This window comes from Pseudophryne corroboree, chromosome 5 (genome assembly GCF_028390025.1).
Source record: "Pseudophryne corroboree isolate aPseCor3 chromosome 5, aPseCor3.hap2, whole genome shotgun sequence".
NCBI classification, from domain to species: Eukaryota; Metazoa; Chordata; class Amphibia; order Anura; family Myobatrachidae; genus Pseudophryne; species Pseudophryne corroboree.
In genome coordinates this window covers 554,905,267-554,920,193 of record NC_086448.1, presented here as the reverse complement: position 1 = coordinate 554,920,193, position 14,927 = coordinate 554,905,267, and the positions used below count along the sequence as shown (strand labels likewise).

The 14,927-nt window shown below is 48.9% G+C and overlaps 1 protein-coding gene across 1 annotated transcript; it reads right to left on the bottom strand.

Annotated features, from left to right (window-relative positions):
• Positions 1–1,135: 1,135 nt before the first annotated feature.
• SOX4 (SRY-box transcription factor 4) lies at positions 1,136–5,410 on the bottom strand. The gene has a single exon (XM_063923246.1). It carries the CDS (start codon positions 4,949–4,951, stop codon positions 3,779–3,781), a length of 1,173 nt encoding a protein of 390 aa, XP_063779316.1. The 5' UTR covers positions 4,952–5,410; the 3' UTR covers positions 1,136–3,778.
• Between the last annotated feature and the right edge of the window lie 9,517 nt (positions 5,411–14,927).

Genomic DNA, 14,927 nt, shown 5'->3' with positions numbered 1-14,927 from the left:
CACTAAGGGAACACAACTGCTTCTGCAGACACCAAGGTCAGGCTTCGATGACACATTGTTTCTGAAGCTTCTCAGGCTGAAAAGGGGTGGAGCCTGATGCTGTTCACTGGTTGGTGGAACATGTATCATCCATGTTTTAAATCTTTTCTACTAGGATGTCTGGTACAAGACTGGTAATTAACCTCTTCAGCTGTAGTGCTTGTTGAAAGTGTATAAGGTCACATAAAATCTCTTTAGAGCAGCATATTACATATAACCGCTTCCTTGTTTCTTTGTTAATATCAACTACATTTATCTTATTAACCCTGTCCTGTCACCAGCATCATACTTCACAAACTTGCACAGGAGAAGCTGCAGAAGTGCCCATTATTTCAGACCAGTGAAGCCAATGGCTAGTATCACAGCCAGATTTACACACACACACGATTTGGTGGAGAGTTAGATATCTATCTGATTACAATAACACAATGCCGCTATGAATAATACAAAGATTATATTTATAAATTGAAAATATCTTCTTTGCATTATTTTAATCCTGTTATACTCTAAAGTTCTGGAGTGTACTGGCTCCCCTGACATCACTGTTTCAGATCCCTAGTATAACTAAAGGGACATACGTTATATGCCAAACCTCACAAGATTACTTGAACGCAGAGCAGCAAAGGCCTGTAACGTACTTACATGGTTTAATGTACCTACATTACCTATGAAACCATAAGAGTAAAGTATAAATGAATACTGTATAGAGCTAAACCAATTGATAAAAAAAGAAAACTGTTTCTCAATTAAAATGTGAATATATATATCTCCTTTATTGTACATCCATTGTAATTTTTACCTAAGGATTATCACTTTGCATAGTGTATTCCTAGAAAATTTCCTAGACAGCAGAACATGCTGTGACATTCACACATTACCTGGAAGAATGGCCTGCCAAGATTTTATTTCCCCTACTTGCACTGTACGTGTTCAGAATAGAAGTTACAATGTTATGCGTTTTTTTTTTCTTGCTTCCAAATTCAAGGACCAATACTGTTAATTTGAGTCCATAGCTCCTCCTCTGCAACAGTCCCATCTCTGGGAGAAGACTCAGCAGCCGCTTACACACGCTTACACACAATAACGACAAAACCAATCAAATTTAAGGGTTCAGTTCCAGCTGATTTTATTTCCTTTAAAAAAAAGTTATTTACAGAAGTATATCAACAATCTGACAGGCAGTGAAAGAAACATGGTTAGCTGGCATGAATGAATGCCTCAAATCTTTGTTTTGTGGCTTGATGGTTAGACAAAATTATTCTGTACGGCATATTGCACAGTATGGATTACAAAAAAGGTTATAAAAATTATGTTAAAACAGAGCTACCTCATTCGGCAGAAGTTCTAGTGCCTGTCATGTAATACATAAACACACAATCTTTTTTTTGTCATTTTTGCTTATTATAGACTTAAATGTACAAAGATGTTTTCACTTTCTTGTTTTTCATCTTAAAACACAACAGCTAGAAACCTGAATACATATGCTATCATCATGCCCAAAAGAGACTAAAACAATCATAGTTTAGCGACAAGTATAAAAGGATTAAATAGTCAAATACGAGAATGAAAACGCAGTACATAGTGTCGCGAACTCAAATCGGCATTTAGATAGGTCCAGTGGTTTAAACGGCACGGTTTGTTTTTGTATTATAAAAAAAGTGCAAAAATGTGGTCTAGAAGTTAAAGCTACAGGATCCCTTTTTTTTGCTAATAATGTGCACTGGTTGTTTTAAAGCATTTCAATAAAGACTAGCTTAGTTAACCCCTTTGGAGCTACAAGGGACAACCATATTACAAGTTCCCCAGCAATAAAAGGGTTATAATAAGCAAGCATTTGAGAATACAAAAAGGGGGGGGGGGGGGGGGGGAGCATTATAAAAAAAATACAAGTGTGTGGCTCAATGTTTTAACCCTGCATTTACCTACTTGGAAATAGGCAACTAACATTGTTCCCCATCTCCTTGAGGCGTAACAGTGCCAAATACAATGTGCTGCCATTATTCTATCAGTGAGATGGCTGCACAATAAAGAAAGAAATTAAAAAGGAAAAAATCCTTTTCAAAAGGTATAAAGCGCTATATAAATACTACACAATTAATACAAAAAATTATTTTTTGTAATTTTCAACGAATGTACAGTGTATTAAGAATACTTTGGAGGTGTGATTGCGGAGTGCACTAGGGGCTGGAAGGGATACTGTCACTTTAAGAAGCCTGCAGATTGAAATGTGTAAACATGGAGTAATAGGCTGGTTAAACTTTTTATTATTATTTGTTTGAGATATCAACCAGCCTTCCCTGTTTGTAGTATTGTCAGGAAATTCAAAACTGCAATTGACACCGGTTAAAACACCCCCTTTATAGATTTTTTACAAAAATACACTGAGAAAATAATCAAACGTTTTCATCTCTCTTCTTTCTTTTTAAAAGTGTCAAAAGTCTACATTTAAATATAAAAAATTAAAAGTTAAAACTCTAGCCCTTCAGTGAAGGAGACATAAAAAATGGTGTGGATAGGGAAGGGAAGCTACTTAACAAAAGGAAAAAATAAAAAAAGTTTGGCCAGTATAAATATGTCCACATATAAAATGGTATCTGTATACATGTACAAGAGGGGGCGGGGGCAATATGGATCACCAATGAGAAAGAAAACCCAAAGAGAAACAGTCTTTCCATTTACATCTACTGAGTAATAACACATACATACTCTGAGAAAAAATTTGGTCCTGAATTATTGGTTTAGTCCAGCACAGATTTGAGTTGCGTTTGAATCCTTAAGAGTTAAGAATGAGAAAAAAGCTGGTGATTTTCTTAGGAATCAAACATAGCGCCATCTATCTGCTTTATATTATCCTAACACTAAAACTGTTCAACAGTCTTACAGAAACCTTAAAAAGATAGACAGGATAACATGCTATATTAACCCACCAGTGAAATAATCCAACACCATCACGATTCTGAGCAAGAGAAACACATTTTTAAAAGAATCGCCCTCCCCCTCCCCAGGTACCACATATAAATATGTAACTCGGTGTAGTCCAGAAGATCTTTCTTCCTTCTCAAAAGTAGTGTCCTTAATTTTTTTTTTCCTTAATATATAAAAAGTCCATCTTTTCACGGATGGTTAAAGAAAAAGCTGGGTTACCCCAAAAAGGGTGCCATCCTTCTCCAGGCGTGCAAATCCATTACATCTATAACAAGCCTCCCCGCATCCACCGACTGCGCTTCCAGGGTACAGAGGGCGATGGGGAGGTCATTTCGGGGGACTGGTGACCCCTGTAAAAGGTGTAAGAAGTTTGTGTATCTTTGTGCTCCTTCCTCTCCTCTCCGTCTGGAAGGTAAAAGCTGCACTGGCGTTGGAAGGGAGAGTCCCATTGCTCCCTACTACAGGGGAGTGAGAGGACTGGATCAGAGCACCGCTCTCCCCCATGGCTAGATGGCTGGGAGCTCTCCGCAGATCTCTCCTGTACCCAACAGCATGTGCAGCCGGATAAGTGCCTTCATCACTGGGAGCTGCTGCATCAGAGGCGCCCACACCCCCCTGCCTGCAGTCTGTACAGGGGGGATCTCTCTCCCCGCTGGGGGCAGAGAAGGGCGCTCTCAGCCTGGGCTGCTAAAACAACAATCCCTTATATCAGTCCCGTGTCCCCGGTATGAGCCATAAAGCAGAGGTGCAGTCTCTTTCCGGGTGCTGGGGGCCTCGTATCATCTGTCTGGCTGACTGACTGGCTGGCGGCGGCTCAGTAGGTGAAGACCAGGTTGGAGATGCTGGACTCCAGCCAGTCCCCGGAGATCATCTCACTCACCTCCGGGGTGCAATAGTCCGGGAACTCGAAGTGGGAGCCGGAGCCGGGCTCAAAGTTAAAGTCCAGGTCTCTGTCCAGCGCGGAGGAGCTGAAGCTGCCCAGGGACATGCTCTCAAAGCCGGGGGTCGGGCTGAGCTCCAGCAGCTCGTCCTCCAGCTCCTCGTCCGAGGAGGAAGCCGATGAAGAGGAGGAGGATGCAGAGGAGGGGGAGGATGCAGCCGAAGAGGAGGAGTGAGAGGACGACGGGGCCGGGGAGGACGCCCTCGGGTAGCCGTCGTGCTCGGACGGGGAGTCGGGGGAGTTGTGCATGGAGCCGGCCCCATCGTCGTACAAGCTGAGCGGGTCGCTGGCCTCGCCGGAGCTGCTGCTCAGAGTGGGGCTGGCGGGCACGGCCATGGGAGAGGAGCCCTGGTAGCCTGGGGCGCCAAAGATGTACAGCCGGTGCTTGGGCTTTTTGTCCGGGGCGGCCTGTCGGCTGGAGGCGGTCGCAGTCCGGGACTTGTACAGGGAGTGGTGGTCCAGAATGCACGGCTGCTCCGGGAAGGCTTTGCCGCCCAGGACGAGCTTGGTGTGCGGCTTGCTGCACAGCTTGGCGCCGCTGCTCTTCTTCACCGGAGGCTTGGAGGAGCTGCTCCCGTTACCGGGGTTGCCGCCCCCCGGGCTGCTGCAGCCCTTCTCCCCGCCGGGTTTAGAGGTGCCGGACTTCACCTTCTTCCGGGGTCGGTACTTGTAGTCCGGGTAGTCGGCCATGTGCTTGAGCCGCAGCCGCTCGGCCTCCCGAATGAAGGGGATCTTGTCGCTGTCCTTCAGTTGCTTCCAGCGCTTGCCCAGCCGCTTGGAGATCTCGGCGTTGTGCATGTCCGGAGACTGCTCCATGATCTTCCTGCGCTCGATCTGCGACCACACCATGAAGGCGTTCATCGGTCTCTTGATGTGCCCGCTGGGCGTCTTGCACCAGCTCGGGTCGTCAGCCTTGCCCCCGGTGGAAGCGGTGGAGCCCGGGGTCGGGGAAGATGCTATGTCCAGCTCGATGTCCACCCCGGACTCCGAGCTCTCTCCGGCGAGCAGTGCCTCCGTGTTCTCGGCGTTGCTGCTCTGCTGAACCATGGTGATGCGCGGAGCGTCCCGGCTGCGGTGTCCCGGAGTGATCCAGGCGCTGGAACATCCAATGCAGCGTGTGCACCGATCAGCCCGGGTCAGGCGCTAGAGCCACGTTGTGCGCGGTTACTGGCGGATCCAGCCACTGGCGGGCATCGCTCTGGCTTTATTACTGTGTGATGGTGATTATTATTACTGTAGTGATTATTACACGGCTCCAGTCCAGGAGGCGGCTGCTGGCACCAATCACCAGGAGAATCTGCCGGGCACTGATAGCAAAATGTTCATGAGCAGAATACAATCCCAGAAAGCAGCGGGCTGTGATAGGTGTGTGCAGTCCTGAGTGAGAATGCAGGGTGCTTACACACAGACGTGTAGTATACAGGTATACAGAGGAGGACAGCCTGCAGCCGCTACCATACACACTACTGCTGCTCATACAACTCAGAGCGCTGCTCAATTCCGCCTCGCGTCCCTTTATCCCTTCCCCGGGCGCAACTCCGCCAATCCCGTGCTGTTTCCAACGCTTCCTCGTGCCAAGCCCCGCCCCTCCGGCGCCCATTGGTTGGGAACGCGATGCAATAATAATCACCGCGTGCAATGAGAAGCTCCAGCGCTGACCTCATTCCGATTCTCACAGCAAACTTTCCTGCGAGGCGGCCGGGGGAGAGAGAGGGAGAGACAGATCCCTATGCCTGCTGCCTGTCTGCTGTATGTGTGTACTGTATGTATATGTACAAAAAATAAATTAAACACACACACACACCAGTGTGTCTTCATGGAATATATACATATCTATTATATATGTATACATACACCTGCCCTCAACGTCTGCATGTATACACACCATACTCCCTATGTCTCCTTCACACTATCCGATCCATTCATCTTTCCCAGTAGTGGGTGTCACACACACATACACGCTTGTCCACGGTTCAGAAATCAGTATCATCTTTGGAAATGTGCCGCAAACACAACAGTGCTTTCAGTAGTAAAACAATGTAACACAGCAATTACTGTATATGTAGAAAATATGTAGCAATAGGTAACATCAATAATGCATGGACAGTGTATTGCCATGAGTACCAGCAAACAGAAGACTGGTGAATAGCATGCCATAAGCTTCTATACAGCATTGATTTGCAAGAGAAAACATATGTGGTAATAGGTTACTCCAGGCTGCATTTGTCTATCTGTGTTCCTGCATATGATAAAGGAATACCACCTTCGGTCAGCCTTCTGGGTCTCGGTGTGTGACTAGGTATGGGCTCATACTGGCATCTTAGCTAGGTACTGGTGACACACATTACGTACACAACTTCCAGTAAGGTGCTGGCAGATAACGCATGGCAGCTATGATTTCATTCTCTTGTAGTATGCTGCCCGCACCTTCATTCATAAAGCCAGCTCCGGTGTGATGGGCTTGCTCATGCTGCATGAGATCAGTCTTGTGCTAGAACACAAAAAGCTCATTGGGTGTGTGTGATTGCACATTAGTGTTGCTGCACAATGAGCAGTGTCCCACCAATGTGACATTTGCAAGAAATTACATTATGTTCCATGTTCCTGGGGTAATATTCTGCAGCAGCACGGTACAATGGGAGAGGACACAGCGCTGTGCCCATGCCTGGCACGCCCCCCTCTATCCCTCTCACTGCACACATGGCAGCAGCAGCCTGGCACCGTGCGATCCGATCTCCCTAGCATTAGAAGGCTCTGCTCTCCCCCTGCCATGTGCACTGACTATACTGGCTACATTACTCATCACATAGTACAGTTATACGGCGATGGTGTGAGCATTATTACTGTACGGTGCGCTCTCCGGGTGGATGGACACTGGGGAGGGGGGGCAGGCTGGTACCCTGGATGCGGCACAGGCACCGCAGCGAGCACAGCCCCTCATGTCTGCTCTATTCTAGGCACAGCCAGCACACGTGTTCCTCCATGGAAGTCTCCCCCAGGCCGAGAGCCGGGGAGAGAAGGAGGAGGAGGGGGGAGGCGGGCCGGAGCAGCAGCTGCAGAAGAGAGGAGGCGGACATAGCTGCAGCTACAAGCCGGTGAGAGGGAGATGGGCGGGCCTGTTTCTTCCATCAGCCTATGGGCGCCGGGCCTGCCTTGTGTACACAATGAGGAGACACCTCCGGGAGCAGGGGGTGTGCGCCGTCTGGCTGGCTGTCTGAGATGGGGGAAGGGCGGCAAGATTGCTGCTGCTGAACCCGAGGCGGCTGAGGTCAGCTGCAGAGTCTGCGCTGACTGCGAGGCCTGCTTGTCACTATTCATAGCACGGTGCGTGTCTGGGAGGGAGCAGCGAGACATTAACCCCTGCCGCCCGGCTGCTGTCACTCTCCCAGCTCTGCCCTGCAACAGCTAAGCGCCCCTCCACCGCCACACAGGGGAGGGCATGATGCAGGGGGTGCTAAGGGGCTGCTGTCACTTTACTGAGCATGGTAACAGGCTTTCCAGGGTCATGTTACACGCCCATCTCCCAGCGCATTGCAGGAGGGGTAGGCGATGATCAGATCCCTGTTCCCAATCCCTGGCTCCTATGCTGGCAGCAGTAAGATATATGTGTGACGGCAGCCCCCGCTCCTGCACAGAGACAGGGTTATGATTTGCTGCTGCATGTAACTGGGCAGCTCAGTACCGAAAGGGTCACACCTTGAACGGGTGACGTCATAGTGTTATGTACACTGCCTCTCGAGGATGTATTGCTGCACGACAGCATTGCGTATGTTGGAGATATTTTTTTATATATAACTATTCGTAAATATAACTTTCAAAAATGTGAATACACAGCTAGGACAATTGGTAATTGGAGATGCAGAGTGTGCCGAGCTGCACTGCTGCTTGCCCTCACCGGGCATGGGGGGTGTGACCGCCAGCAGCAGCAGATAGCGCTGTGTGTGAGCAGTAGCGGCTACGGGAGTTATATTTCCATCCCCGCAGCAGTTTTGTTGAGAGATGGGCCATTGGTCTCTGTATAACAGATCTCCTATATTGTCACTGTTGTCAGTATTGGCTTAGTGCAGTGATCTGCTCCGTCAGGGCAGCGGCAAGAGGCTGTCCCACATACTGGCAAAGGTCACCCGTCCTTATACACTGTATACAGTGGACGTGCCGAGAGAACATGCAGCAGCTATGGGGACGTCATGGCAGTGACAGAACGCTCCTCACCCCCCGCTGTGTATTTCTCCTCTGATGATTGCTATTTTAGCAGATTACTTCTGTTTGTCCCGGGCGAGGGTAAGAGTTCACCCGAGGTTGCTCCCAGTGTCCCAGCTCCGGGCGGCTGTGGAGGACATAACGCTCGCTTGGTGGCAGCGGTGAGCTTCCTCCTTCTGCTGCGTCTGCAGCACACGTGTGGCTGGGGGCAGAGAGTGAGACATAAGCCCTGGTAATAATAAGGAACCGGCCGCTCGGCAGAAGGTGCCACAGGTGTGACAGCGGGGACACTGCATCTCACCTTCAGCCTGTTTCATTTCTAGAATGCTCACGCAGCAATTCACAAACATACTATATATTACCGATATATGAGTTCCTTACATATATCCCCTGTTAAGATCCTGTTTCCAATCTGGGAATTAACGAAGTGCATTATGGAGCCTATTTATCAAGGTTATTTCTCTGACGTCCTAGTGGATGCTGGGAACTCCGTAAGGACCATGGGGAATAGACGGGCTCCGCAGGAGACTGGGCACTCTAAAGAAAAGATTAGGTACTATCTGGTGTGCACTGGCTCCTCCCTCTATGCCCTTCCTCCAGACCTCAGTTAGAATATGTGCCCGGCCAGAGCTGGGTGCTCCTAGTGGGCTCTCCTGAGCTTACTAGTAAAGAAAGTATTTATTAGGTTTTTTATTTTCAGTGAGCTTCTGCTGGCAACAGACTCACTGCTACGTGGGACTAAGGGGAGAGAAGCAAACCTACCTGCTTGCAGCTAGCTTGTGCTTCTTAGGCTACTGGACACCATTAGCTCCAGAGGGTTCGAACACAGGCACCTGTCCTCGATCGTCCGTTCCCGGAGCCGCGCCGCCGTCCCCCTCGCAGAGCCAGAAGAACAGAAGCTTGAAGACGTCGAAATCGGCGGCAGAAGACTCCTGTCTTCATTTAAGGTAGCGCACAGCACCGCAGCTGTGCACCATTGCTCCCAGCACACTTACACACTCCGGTCACTGTAGGGTGCAGGGCACTGGGGGGGGGGGGGCGCCCTGGGCAGCAATTGAAGTACCTTTTGGCAATAAAAATACATATATACAGTCTGGCACTGTATATATGTAAAAAACCCCGCCATTTTTTTACACAGAAAGCGGGACAGAAGCCCGCCACTGAGGGGGCGGGGCCTTCTTCCTCAGCACACCAGCGCCATTTTCTCTTCACAGCTCCGCTGGAAGCAGCTCCCCAGGCTCTCCCCTGCAGTATCCAGGTACAAGAAGGGTGAAAAAGAGAGGGGAGGCACATAAATTTAGGCGCAAATAAAACATATAAGGCAGCTATTGGGTAATCACTTATTATAAGTGAAAATCCCTGTGTTATATAGCGCTGTGGTGTGTGCTGGCATACTCTCTCTGTCTCCCCAAAGGACTTTGTGGGGTCCTGTCCTCAGTCTGAGCATTCCCTGTGTGTGTGCGGTGTGTCGGTACGGCTGTGTCGACATGTTTGATGAGGAGGGTTACGTGGAGGCGGAGCAAGGGCAGATAAGTGTGGGGTCGCCCCCGTCGGGGCCGACACCTGATTGGATGGATATGTGGAAGGTCTTAAACGACAATGTAAGCTCCTTCCATAAAAGAAAGGATGACGCTGCAGCCTTGGGACAGCCGGGGTCTCAGCCCGCGCCTGCCCAGGTGACTCAGAAACCGTCAGGGGCTCATAAACGCCCTCTATCTCAGATGGTTGACACAGATGTCGACACGGAGTCCGACTCCAGTGTCGACGATGATGAGGCACATTTACAGTCTAAAATTACCAAGGCCATCCGATACATGATTATTGCAATGAAAGATGTATTACACATTTCTGAGATTAACCCTGTTAATACCAAGAGGGTTTATATGTTTGGGGAGAAAATGCAGCCAGTGACTTTTCCCCCATCTGATGAATTAAATGAATTATGTGAAGAAGCGTGGAGTTCCCCTGATAAGAAGCTAGCGATTTCTAAGAGGTTACTGATGGCGTACCCTTCCAAGGGCTGTGGTCAAGTCTGGAGACTTCTCTACACATAAATATACTGGAACTAAGGGCCATTTACAACGCCCTGAGTCAAGCAGAGCCCCTGCTTCTAAACCGGCCAGTGCTGATTCAGTCAGACAACATCACGGCGGTCGCCCATGTAAACCGCCAGGGCGGCACAAGAAGCAGGATGGCAATGGCGGAAGCCACAAAGATTCTTCGGTGGGCGGAGAATCACGTGCAAGCACTGTCAGCAGTGTTCATTCCGGGAGTGGACAACTGGGAAGCAGACTTCCTCAGCAGACACGACCTCCACCCGGGAGAGTGGGGACTTCATCAAGAAGTCTTCACACAGATTGCAAAGCGATGGGAACTGCCACAGGTGGACATGATGGCGTCCCGCCTCAACAAAAAGCTAAAAAGATATTGCGCCAGTTCAAGGGACCCTCAGGCGATAGCTGTGGACGCCCTAGTGACACCGTGGGTGTACCAGTCGGTATATGTGTTTCCTCCTCTTCCTCTCATACCCAAGGTACTGAGAATAGTAAGAAAGAGAGGAATAAGAACAATACTCATTGTACCGGATTGGCCAAGAAGGACTTGGTACCCGGAACTGCAAGAAATGCGCACAGAGGACCCATGGCCTCTGCCTTTCAGACAGGACCTGCTGCAACAATGGCCCTGTCTGTTCCAAGACATACCGCGGCTGCGTTTGGCGGCATGGCGGTTGAACGCCGGATCCTAGCGGAAAAAGGCATTCCGGATGAAGTTATTCCTACGCTGATAAAGGCTAGGAAGGACGTGACAGCAAAGCATTATCACCGTATATGGCGAAAATATGTTGCTTGGTGTGAGGCCAGGACGGCCCCTACAGAGGAATTCCAGCTGGGTCGATTCCTGCACTTCCTACAGTCAGGGGTGACTATGGGCCTAAAATTGGGGTCCATAAAGGTCCAGATTTCGGCCCTATCCATTTTCTTTCAAAAAGAACTGGCTTCACTGCCTGAGGTTCAGACGTTTGTTAAGGGAGTGCTGCATATTCAGCCCCCTTTTGTGCCACCAGTGGCACCCTGGGATCTTAACGTTGTGTTGGATTTCCTGAAATCCCACTGGTTTGAGCCACTTAAGACCGTGGAACTAAAGTATCTCACGTGGAAAGTGGTCATGCTGTTGGCCTTAGCATCGGCTAGGCGTGTGTCGGATTGGCGGCTTTGTCATGTAAAAGCCCATATCTGATCTTCCATATGGACAGGGCAGAATTGAGGACTCGTCCCCAATTTCTCCCAAAGGTGGTATCATCGTTTCATTTGAACCAACCTATTGTGGTGCCTGCGGCTACTCGGGACTTGGAGGACTCCAAGTTGCTGGACGTAGTCAGGGCTTTGAAAATATATGTTTCCAGAACGGCTGGAGTCAGGAAGACTGACTCGCTGTTTATCCTGCATGCACCCAACAAGCTGGATGCTCCTGCTTCAAAGCAAACCATTGCTCGCTGCATCTGTAGCACGATTCAGCTGGCTCATTCTGCGGCTGGATTGCCGCATCCAAAATCAGTAAAAGCCCATTCCACAAGGAAGGTGGGCTCTTCTTGGGCGGTTGCCCGAGGGGTCTCGGCTTTACAGCTTTGCCGAGCGGCTACTTGGTCGGGTTCAAACACCTTTGCAAAGTTCTACAAGTTTGATACCCTGGCTGAGGAGGACCTTGTGTTTGCTCATTCGGTGCTGCAGAGTCATCCGCACTCTCCCGCCCGTTTGGGAGCTTTGGTATAATCCCCACGGTCCTTACGGAGTTCCCAGCATCCACTAGGACGTCAGAGAAAATAAGAATTTACTCACCGGTAATTCTATTTCTCGTAGTCCGTAGTGGATGCTGGGCGCCCGTCCCAAGTGCGGACTTTCTGCAATACGTGTATATAGTTATTGCTTAAATAAGGGTTATTGTTATGAGCCATCCGTTGAGTGAGGCTCAGTTGTTGTTCATACTGTTAACTGGGTAAGGTTATCACAAGTTGTACGGTGTGATTGGTGTGGCTGGTATGAGTCTTACCCTGGATTCCAAAAATCCTTTCCTTGTAATGTCAGCTCTTCCGGGCACAGTTTCCCTAACTGAGGTCTGGAGGAGGGGCATAGAGGGAGGAGCCAGTGCACACCAGATAGTACCTAATCTTTTCTTTAGAGTGCCCAGTCTCCTGCGGAGCCCGTCTATTCCCCACGGTCCTTACGGAGTTCCCAGCATCCACTACGGACTACGAGAAATAGAATTACCGGTGAGTAAATTCTTATTTTTTTATGCTGTTGTTTATTTTAATAAAATCCTGTAGAAAGTTTAGTTTCTGCATAGTTTTATGAATTATTTCTGTGTACTAATAGCTTAATGCGGGAGGTTTCACAGAAAAGGCTAATTAGACCTACATATAACAGTTCCTATTATCAAAAGAGACTACGATCAACTGGGCCCTACACATATAAAGATCCGCCGCCGAGCTGCCCGACGGCGGATAAGGCCGACGGGCAACCCGGCGGCGGGGGGGCAGTGACGGGGGGAGTGAAGTTTCTTCACTCCCCCCGTCACTCGGCTCCATTGAAGTGCAGGCAAATATGGACGAGATCGTCCATATTGGCCCGCATGCACAGCCGACGGGGAACCAGCGTTGATTGAGCGCGGGGCTGCACATCGTTCATCGCTGGAGCCTCCACACTCAAAGATATGAACATTATCTCGTTCATTAATGAACGAGATCGTTCATATCTTTGAGGAATATCGGCCAGTGTGTAGGGCCTATAACACTTATGTACAAAATGCTGAAAAGCGTAGCCTTTTGGAGCTTGGCCCCATCAGTTTACACCATCTTCAGCTGGTGTAAACCACTTTAAGCCTATGAAGGCTTACCTGCAGATGAAGGATCTTCCACTCCATGGGTGGGATGTACTAAGGGAAAAATGCCATAAAACCCCCATTTTACCGCATTTTCAAATGTACTAAGACCCGGCCGCCCACGTATCGTTGTGGAGGGTATCAACATCTTTTTATGGCGATACCCTATAGAAGCCTATGGGCTTCTTACCGCAACCCGTCGCACCCAGCGCAGCACCCGCTGACCTCCCCTCACCTGTGTCCTGGCGGCAGCCTGCTTGTTTGGCTCACAATCCCGCACCTCCTCCGCAATACAGCCATTTGTCCTTTCAGCTGCAGGGAGGAGGAGCCCAGGGACTCCCAGCACATGTCACCTCCCGGTGCTGGGAGGTGACAGAGACCCCTGGAGGCCCCCCGCACACCCTCTCCTCCAGACCCCCAGGGATCGCAGGGGTCCCTGCCATCGCAGTGCGATACTAACTGGATTTGTTAGAAGCCGCCGCCTACTGGGAGTGAATCTTAGCTTATCAAAATTGCGAACGAAAGATTAGCAGAATTGCGAATAGACACTTCTTAGCAGTTTCTGAGTAGCTTCAGACTTACTCGGCATCTGCGATCAGTTCAGTGCTTGTCGTTCCTGGTTTGACGTCACAAACACACCCAGCGTTCGCCCAGACACTCCTCCGTTTCTCCTGCCACTCCCGCGTTTTTCCCAGAAACGGTAGCGTTTTTTAACACACTCCCATAAAACGGCCAGTTTCCGCCCAGAAACACCCACTTCCTGTCAATCACATTACAATCACCAGAACGAAGAAAAAACCGTGAGTAAAATTCCTAACTGCATAGCAAATTTACTTGGCGCAGTCGCAGTGCGGACATTGCGCATGCGCACTAAGCGGAAAATCGCTGCGATGCGAAAAAATTTACCGAGCGAACAACTCGGAATGACCCCCAATGTGCCTAATTCTGAGTTGATTGCAGCAGCAAATTTGTTAGCAGTTGGGCAAAACCATGTACTCTGCAGGAGGGGCAGATATAACATGTGCAGAGAGAGTTAGATTTGGGTGGGGTGTATTCAAACTAAAATCTAACTTGCAGTGTAAAAATAAAGCAGCCAGTATTTACCCTGCACAGAAACTAATTAACCCACCCAAATTTAACTCTCTCTGCAAATGTTATATCTGACCCCCCCCCCCGCAGTGCACATAGGCGGACATTCCGAGTTGTTCGCTCGTTGCCGATTTTCATTATATTGCGATTAGTCGCTTACTGCGCATGCGCAAGATTCGCAGAGCGCATGCGCTTAGTTATTTTACAGAAAAGTTAGGTATTTTACTCACGGCATAACAAGGATTTTTCATCGTTCTGGTGATCGTACTGTGATTGACAGGAAGTGGGTGTTTCTGGGCGGAAAGTTGTCGTTTTCTGGGCGTGTGCGAGAAAACGCTGGCGTTTCTGGGAAAAACGCGAGAGTGTCTGGGCGAACGCTGGGTGTGTTTGTGACGTCAAACCAGGAACGAAACTGACTGAACTGATCGCAATGTCTGAGTAAGTTTGGAGCTACTCAAAAACTGCTAAGAAATTTCTATTCGCAATTCTGCGAATCTTTCGTTCGCAATTCTGCTAAGCTAAGATACACTCCCAGAGGGCAGCGGCTTAGCGTGTGCAATGCTGCTAAAAGCAGCTAGCGAGCGAACAACTCTGAATGACCCCCATGCTTTTGCCCAACTGCTAACAAACTTGCTGCTGCGATCAACTCAGAATTACCCCCAATAGCAGAAGATATATGCTCGACTTGACGCCACAATCTCATACAGCATATATGAAAAAATAAATAAGGTAACTCATTTATACATCCCTTCAATGTGTTGATCGCCCTCATATTGCGCAGTCCTCAGATCCATCATGTGCAGTAAAATCAATTTAATCACACAAGGACAAATACAAATTCATAAAAACAATAATAAAA